Source organism: Gavialis gangeticus, unplaced genomic scaffold (genome assembly GCF_001723915.1).
Source record: "Gavialis gangeticus isolate Ggan-Ray unplaced genomic scaffold, GavGan_comp1, whole genome shotgun sequence".
NCBI lineage: Eukaryota > Metazoa > Chordata > Crocodylia > Gavialidae > Gavialis > Gavialis gangeticus.
The window spans coordinates 182,161,705-182,170,760 of NW_017729032.1; the positions used below are offsets into that span (position 1 = coordinate 182,161,705).

A 9,056-nucleotide genomic window follows, 5' to 3' on the forward strand; every position below is an offset into this window, starting at 1 on the left:
CGGGGCGGGGCCTGGCCTGGCCTGGCCTGGCCTGGTTGACGATAGGGGTCTATGCGGGGGAGCGAGTGTCCAAAGGGGTCTTTGCAGGGAGCGTTGGGCTGCCCATGAAGCGCCTGTGCCTGAGCGAATGGGGGCATTTCCAGCAGGATGAGAGTATTTTGAAAAAGATAATATTAGGGGAAAAAATAACCTTCCTAGAGGTAGGGTGGTGGGGCTGAGCCAGGAGGCCACATCCCCAGGGTCCTCAAGGTTGTCTCCAGGGGGCCTCAAGGTTCAATGCTGGGTTGGCGCCAGGTTGGTGGGCGCTGTCTGCTCTGCTCTGCTCTGCTCATGTCCCCCCTTGGCACTTGTGTTTCCAGCCTTTGACCTCTGCTCCCATCCCTGTTTTTGTTATTATTTGTCCCACTAGTAATGCATCACTAGTGACCCCCTATGTTAAAGGGGGTTATAGTTTCTTTGGCGGGCCTGGCCTAGGAAATCCCTTGAGGTGTTAAAAGGCCATTTAGCGTATGACAGCCATGTGCCACCTCCACCCACTGACGTCACATGGGAGTCCACCCTGTGCATGCCCCCCTGCCTTGCTGGGCTCTGTGCGTGGTGTTGGTGGTGGAAGAATGCCTCTGGTATTTTTCTAGTCACAGTCCCGAGTGCAAACTGGCACGTGGGCAGTGGCTGCCTCAGGTCCAAGGGGGCACCCTGAGTCCAGCCAGGTTGAGAGCTCTTGCTGGAGGTGTCCACTTGTGCAGAGACACCATGGGCTTTCGTAAGCTGCTTCCCCTGGCAACAGGCGCTGTAGCTGATGGACAGTTAGAGCTTTGCAAGCGCTGCTGAGCCAGACAGCGAGCAAGGCCAACGTCACCGTCCGAGGCTGAAAGGTTGTGCAGAGTCACGACACTTTCTCTAGCTGGTGAAAATGAGAATTTTAAGAAGGTGCCATTCAAAATTGACCTGCCACACAGGCAGGTGATGTGAAAAAATCCCTGTTCCAAAAAGGCGCAGTGGTCTGCTGTGCTTCTTACACTGAAGTTGTTGTGGCTGATTGTTCTCTCTGGGGACTATTCCATGCTCTTGTGGGGTTATTTAAAAAAACAAAAAAGAAAGAAAGAAAGAAAATGTCATCTTGGAACTCTCCCCTTTCCTCCTGCAGCATCCCACACTCCTAATGTTGTCAGTTCCTCTTGTCTCTTTTCTGTATTCCCAATCACTTGGCTCTGATGCTTTCTTCATTTTTTTCATGCCCTCACCTTCATGCCATCTTGTTATGCTATCAGTGCTTGTGGGACAGTTTCTTCTTTCTGCCATGTCTTCTCCAGATCTTTCTTCTTCGTTCTGCCTTTTCATGCTGTATTTTTCCCTTCTCTTGGCTTGTGTTTGGATTGTTCAACACAACAGGTAATTAACATATTCTGTCTGCTGAACCTGATTTGTAAAATGAGATATAGATTTGCAGTGCTGTGTTATATGAGCTACTCCTGCAAGTGGCTAGTAGGAGCGGTAGTGTCCTCCACTGTAGTGACAGAACAAGTGTGCCACGTGGCTACTAGTTTGATGGTTTGGTTCATTTGGAGTGAGGTGAGCATCTGTCTTTGGCAACTTCCTACAGTTGTTGCAAAAACTTTTTTGAAAGGCTTTACAGAGTGTGAATCCCAGCCAACCATTCCTTCACCCCACTTGAGAGTGGTGAAGGGAAGTAAGGGCCAAAAGTGAGGGTCAACTTGAGGCACTGAGAGCATTGCTGTAAACGGCAGGAAGGTGTTTGAGCTCCTTGCCTTGGGTACTCAGTCTGCCTGAAAGCCGTATTCAATACGGAGGTGCTGCTAGTTTAAACAGAATGTCAGCTCAAAGCGTCAGCAGAACAATATGCAGCAAGGTTCAAATACTGAACTTGTTAATGAAAAGTAAATTATTAGGGCAGGAAAAGGAGGTTCAGTCTTTCCTGAGTGCTAACATCAGTAATTCAGGAAGTTCATGCTGATCTTTTAGTTTAGAAGTCCCTCTTCAATCCTAGCAATTGTTAGTACAGGCAGTCCTCGGACTTACGACACAATTGGTTCCTGAAAACCGGGTCTTAAGCTAAAATGTTGTAACTTGGAACCAATTTTCTCATAAGAAACAATGTTATAAATGGGGGATTGGTTTCTGAACCAAAATACCCCAGAATTTTGTACTCAGTCAATTTAGATGAGTAATATAGCTACATTAATGTATTTATATTGTAAATAGCAATCATATTGATTTGGAAGGACTTCTTTGAGGTGACTTTGCTGGACTTTTTGAAGGGCTCTTGGTTGGACTTTTTGAAGGGTTCTTGGCTGGAGTCTTCTCAGGAGTCCTGGCTGCAGGTTTTTGTGGAGTCTTGTCTGCTTTCTTAAAGAAAGTGTCCAAGGAAGTTTGGATAGATGTTCTCCAGGGAGATGAGTGATGCAGCGAACTTGTTCACTGACGTGGCATCACATCAGATCAAGTGTTGTAAAGTCAAAACTGATGTTAGAAAGTTGAAACAGGGTGTCAGTTTATAAGTTGTAAGTGCGAATGGTTGTAACTCGAAATGTTGCAAGTCAAGGACTGCCTGTAATGAAAAGAAAGGGATTGGGGGACTAAGGTGACATATGGCTAGACAGTCACCTTGCAGGGGTCGTTTGACCCCAGTACTCTTTCCTGCCATGGCAGGGGGTGGGACTTGATGATCTGCTCAGGTCCCTTCTGACTCTACTAACTATGAAACTATGTTTTGGCAGGAGAGTCTAAAATGCTAACAAAAAGGGTAAATGTAAAAACATTGGTTACTAAAAAAATTCAGATAAGTGTGATGTTTACCTTATTTTCTTGCAGATTATTGCTCTACTGTCTCTAAAATTGAAAGAGATGAGGGAATAACATTCTCTGGTTTTCCAGCTTGTTTATACATCTCAAAATAAATGTTACACACAGAAAATGTCACCATTTCCTATATCTAGTCATTCCCCTTTATTTTTTTATGGGTGTATAAATTTTAAAGTAATATTGCTATTGTGGAGATTCAGTATTTATAAATGATTTTTTTTTCTTGATCGTGTCTTTATGAAACTTGATTTTGGGCTTGTGCTGCTTCGTCACAGCGTATTAGGAGTTTCTTGTGTCCTAATTCAGCCTCCTTGTGTCCATCTAAGGTTTTTGAACACGGAATTAGAAAATTCCCACCCTGCCTTATTATGCTGACTTCACAACCTGTTCTGCACTGACACTGCACCCTTCTTCCCCCACCTTACGTAGCCAGGGCCCTAGAGAAACTACTTTTATGGATTGCTCATCACTGCAGGGCAAGAATCTAGTGGAGAAATGATATCAGAGGTGAGATTAGGTGTTATCATGTCTGACTTCCATCTTTTCCATCAGCTTTATATCCCTCCTACTCCAACAACAGTAACTTTTGACATATATTAGAATTGGGCCTGTTGGGTAGAGAGCACGCTTGAGTCTGGATAGGGTCCCTGATAAATAGGAGAACTTTAACAAGAACAAGGTTTTAGCTGAGTAAAAATCAAAGGTGGCAGAAGTAATAATACCTAGCTCTAATATAACATTTGCACAATGTATTTCAAAATGCTTTGCAGGAGAGTTAAATATAGTTACAGAAAGCCTAAAGCCCAAGGTGAAGTGATTTGCTGAAGGTCATTCAATAATTACTGTGTAGTTATGGATAGGTAAGGTATGGAGGGAAATAACAGTAGAGAGAATGGACTGTAACTAAAAATGGGTCACGTTCAAGGGCTGGGAAAAATAAAATGTGGGTAAATGAGATGGAGGGAATGTCCTAGTGTGCCCTTCTGCCTTCTGTGCAGCACACCCATTTGCTCATATGTCATCCAGTTTCCTAGCTCATTTTAGCAGATATGCATCTTATGACTTGGTAAATTACTGGATAGGACTGAATGTATTTTTGGACATACTATGAAAAAGGAAATCCAGTGTTTCTGGATCAGGTTTCTGCTCCTACTCATTTGCTTTGCAGGACCAATGAAATTCCTGTCTGCTGTTCAGATTTGCTCACCTGATTTACCAGTCATAAACTTGCAAGATTATGGAATGAGATCATGAGTAGGAGCAGAGAATTATCTTTTAGGTATCTGCCTTTTCTTCTTTACCCTATGGCTGTTTCTGTTGCCACTCCACTTGTTGCTTTTTTCCTCTCTTCTTCTGTGTTGTGTATATATACCAGATTCTCAGCTTTCTTTGTTGTTGTTCCTTATGTTCACAGTGCTAGCCGCAAAGTTAAAATATATTTAAATTCAGGACCATGAAACAGTTTAGATTTTGGATTTCTAGTTAATGCCCATCTGAGAGCTTGGGTTAACGTGGATGACAGAGTTGGTTTGCTTACGTTCTGTCAGTTCTGGAGTGCAGAAAGTGCAAGTGGCAAACAGCCCTTTCTTGCAAACAGAAGAGGAAAAAGTAGCTTTACGAATTACATTATAAAAACATTTGTGAAACTTTCCAAACTTTGAATTAATTAAAACAGGATAGAAAACAGGCTTTTAATTTTCTTTATGGGTGAGATTCTATACTGCTTTTGTTGGTTCGTGATACAACTGTCAGTTTTGCGAAGGTCCGAAACACCTTTTAATTAAGAATTATGACTTTAACTAAATACACTTCAGGTTATTTAACATAAGCTATCACCAAAGGTACAATATTTAAACATTTATTACTTTGTTTTCACAATGATAATCTTTAGCAAAGGCAGTGAACATATGGGCTCTTATAAGTTAAAGTGCCATTGTGTTTTTTAAATGTATGTGGTAGATTCCCTCTGGACCTGAAGAAAGGGCAGCTTTTCAGTGGTCTTTCTCTCTGATGCTGCACAGCTCTTATACAGCAAACCTGCTTTTACAACCTGTGAAAAGATAACTGGTCAGTTAGATTGATATGGGTTGCCTCAGAGATGGTATAACTGCCAACAGATCCTCCTAGGTGTAATAAATTTAGACCTGTGCTTTTATTCAGCAACTAAAAGATTTTTAGGCTCCAGATTTGAAAACTTTTAGGTCTAATTCTTTCTGGGCTTAGGAGTTGTCACCTATACCTAAGCATAGTAAGTATTAAAGCACTTTCAAACAAGAATAGCACTTACTTTTGCCTTCATCCTGCATTGGTGTGAATGACTTCACAAAATTCTAGGCAAGAAAAAGCTAGGCTTGATATGCATCCATGGATGAGTTAAACTAATCATTTTATTTCAATGGAAGTTTAATGTGGTGCCTTTTTTGTAACTGCTTTATTATGTTTGTTGACTCTCTTTTTCTTTTGTTTCCTCCAACTGCTGTTACCCTAGGGAGCTGTTAGCGAGGTAAGGTCTACAGTAATTCTATAAGGGCTTGCTTTTGTTAACTGAAGTGGCCATACATTAACATTTTTCACACAAGCTTACTAAAGCCTTTTGATGTAACCTTTAACTCTTGGCTTATTGAACTCCAGAAATAAACTGTGTAGAAAGCACTGATCATGTTGCTATGTTTTGCTCATTTAAATTAGTGTTCTGCATTTATTCGAATGGCTTCACATTCACTCCTGTTATGTTAAGGAAAGATTAAAATATTTAAGGCTACCTCAGAATGGTTTAGGATCTAAAGGATTTTCAGATTTAAAAATTGAGGGTTATTTGTTCTGTTCTTCAATCTAATTCTCAGTTTGAGGGACCAAAACAATAAAACAATGTTCATTTTAATACAAAATCAATTCTGTATTCCTTCTGCAGACTACCGGAACAGACCACAAAACTTGTGTTAAGTGACATCAGTGATATTGGTGCTAAGAGGCAATGAATTTGGCTGAGGTTTTTAACTAAACAAAAACAGGAGATGTCATTTTGTCTATTCAAAACATTCAGGGAAAAATCAGCATTTATGAAACATAAACCAAAATGAATGCCCAACATCTCAGCCATTACATTTTAAAGAAACAAGTAGGAATGAAATGAGCGTCAAAAGGTCCATGTCCTTTTAAATCATGAAAAAATTCATTGGGAGTGTATCCTGGGTTGTGTTAGAGCACATAAGATTTTGGTTATTCTGGATAAAATGTGGTCGAGTGGGATGTGAAGATTGAAAGGTGGGGTAGGAATAATTGGATTACAATTGCTAATGCTCTGTATACGGGCAGTAACTTCAAAATAATTTTGGGTGTAAGAGAGATTAAAATTGATAAAATAACAGGTCAACACCTGTAGTTACAACAGGTGTTGTAACTAATAGTTTATATTAGTAGAAACTCCACAGAATTGCAGTCCAAAGACTGCATTTTTCGTAAGAGGTCACTGGTGCTGCACCCTGGCTTTTTGTGTGTGCTGCCATTTCCTGTACAGAATATTTCATCTGCTTCATTTAGAATTATAAAATCAGCTAAAAGGTAGCATAAAGTGTTTTAGTGGATTTTTGGGAGCCTACAGTTATAGCAGAAAATAAAAATTTGTAGGATTTTTTTTAACAAAGAAAAATGGAAATCTACAGGATCTGGAGGGAAGGGGGTAGTTGAGGGATAAGACTGGAAGGGACCTTGGAAGATCATTGGGTCCTGCCCCAATGATCTATGAGAGACCTTTGGAATTGAGAGAGATAAGAGAGACGAGAGACCTTTGAAATGATAAATGTATAACAGCCTGGGCTTTGGAGCCAAAGACAAAATGTGTTTTCTGTGCTGCATGTATGTAGATAATAATCACATCTGCACTGTTGCTTTGTTGTTACATGATGTATCAACATAATTTATGGGTGCATATTACACAGGAGTACAAGGTGTAAATTAGGTTCCTAATCAGTGCACACTTTTAAAAAAAATATATTACCAGTTCTACTTTAAAATTTCCTTCTTGAACTTTTTTCCCAACCCTTTGTTCCCTATGATGCCTCACCCTTATTTTTACCTTGTTTCCAAACTATGGCTATAATCCCATCTTCACTCTTCATTCATCCACCTGTTGTTTCTCCACTCTGGTTCTTGGTGGTCCCTAGAAGTGAATAATTGTAATCCAAAAATCCTTCTAGGTCAGTCAGACAGGTCTTGGAGAGGACAGAAGCTGTTAACTAAGTGAAATGGCAAGAGCTGTCTGCATTTCTGAAATTTCCTGCCTTCCTTATAAAATATTGCTGTTTTTCATGGAAGTAAATTCATACTGATACAGAGCATTAATAAAGAAGTTTGTCTCCATTAACCTACTTTCTTACCAGGTGACTTTTACAGACAATGAATAGATAGCTGTCCTTCCAAATGGACAGACAGTCTTACTACTTATGTAATATCTTCAGAAACCTAATCTTCTTTTTATTTAGATATTGGTGACTATTTTAAATTTAAGAACACGCCCAGTCTTCACTGTTTAAAAGAAATAAAATTCAAATTAAAAGGAGTTCCAGGATTTAAATAGTTATACACATTAATAAACCCATTATTGCCCTGAGAAGACACTGAATGGTGCTTAATTCACAAATCACTTGTGTTAAAATATTATATGTATGACATAATGACTGGATGTTCTGTAGTTGATGACTAGTTCTGAGCCTAAGTAGTACATGCCTGTATTTGTTTTGTTTTCAAAGGTAGCCCGTGTGGTGGTGGCATCTCGTACCTATGCAGACTTTGCAAGTGAGGCAACATTTGATATTAAGGTAAGTAGATTGACTATTTCTGAGTCTTCAGTATAAGGATTGTTGTTCATCATGCCATGGTAGGGCATGTGTATTGCCTTCTCTGTAAAAAAAAGCCTATTGTGTATGTCCATAACCAGAAAACTTTGCTTGGGAGGATTTCAAAATTGATACCTGTTCAGTATGTGAAAAAGCAAAAGAACTTTATAAACTTTCCTGAGACTTATTAACCTTCTGCATAGATTCCCGTGGGCGGGCTGGGATAGGATACCTGTATGGGGTAGGATTGAGCTGACGGTAGTTATTGCCATAGTTCTAAGCCCTTTCAGATTTGATTCTGCACCCAAATGTCACCAAATTAAAGTGTCAGGAAGGGATGCCCTCAATGTGCTGCCGTTGCGGCCAGATGGAACTGCCCTGCTCATCTTGGGCACAACCAGATTGAGAAGGGCTGCGGCAAGAGCTCATATTCTTGCCTGCATTAGGCAGGGGGTTCGCTCTTGTTGCAGCTCTTCTCAGTCCTGCCATTCCCATTCCTCCCAGAAACAGAGGCACATGAGGCATTTCTGCTCAACCAGGAGTGAACCAGGAAAGCCAAGGCTGTGACAGAACTCCAACTAGCTACAAGTATCAAGGACAATAAAAAATCCTTTTTTAGATCTGTGGGGAGCCAGAGGAAAAGCAAGGGCAACATTGGACTCCTGCTAAACCAGATGGGACAACTGACAACAAACACACAGGAAAAAGCCAACCTATTAAATGGGTACTTTGTCGGTCTTTCATCAGTCCTACGGGACGCCCCTGCCCACTATGGGACAGGGGGACCTGGGTGAGGGAGATTCCCTGCCGTCCATTAGTGCTGACCTCATGAAGGATCACCTTGACAGGCTGGATACCTTCAAGTCAGCCGGCCCTGACAGTCTACACCCCAGGGTACTCAAGGATCTGGCAAGCACGGATCTTCGAGAACTCCTGGTGCTCTGGTGAAGTGCCTGAAGATTGAAAGAAGGCCAATGTGGAGCTTATCTTCAAGAAAGGGAGGAAAGTGGATCCGGCAAACTCCCATCAGCCTGACCTCTATCCTGGGGAAGGTCTTAGAAAAGATTATTAAAGAGGCCATTCTCAACAGACTGGCCGATGGCAACATCCTGAGGGATAGCCAGTACGGGTTTGTTGTGGGTAGGTCTTGCTTGACCAGTCTTATCTCCTTTTACGACCAGGTGACCTATCACCTGGACAAGGGAGAAGAGATTGACGTCATATGTCTTGACTTCAAAAAAGCCTTCGATCTGGTATCCCATGATCACCTCTTGGCAAAACTGGCCGACTGTGGCCTTGGGTCCACCACAATCCACTGGCTGGGAAATTGGCTCCGTGGTCGGACCCAGAGGGTTGTTGTTGACGGAAGTCAGTTGTCACGGTGCCCTGTGACCAGTG

At 41.5% G+C, this 9,056-nt stretch overlaps 1 protein-coding gene across 2 annotated transcripts in view; it reads left to right on the forward strand.

The window, feature by feature from the left end:
- PDHA1 (pyruvate dehydrogenase (lipoamide) alpha 1) overlaps nucleotides 1–9,056 on the forward strand; it is a 26,227-nt gene that overhangs the window by 398 nt on the left and 16,773 nt on the right. The window contains exons 2-3 of one of the 2 annotated variants that reach the window (XM_019524662.1): nucleotides 5,312–5,326; nucleotides 7,572–7,640. In XM_019524662.1, coding sequence (XP_019380207.1) covers nucleotides 5,312–5,326; nucleotides 7,572–7,640 — 84 coding nt within the window. The remainder of the gene's footprint in view (nucleotides 1–5,311; nucleotides 5,327–7,571; nucleotides 7,641–9,056) is intronic. The other variant, XM_019524663.1, reaches the window with a different exon arrangement.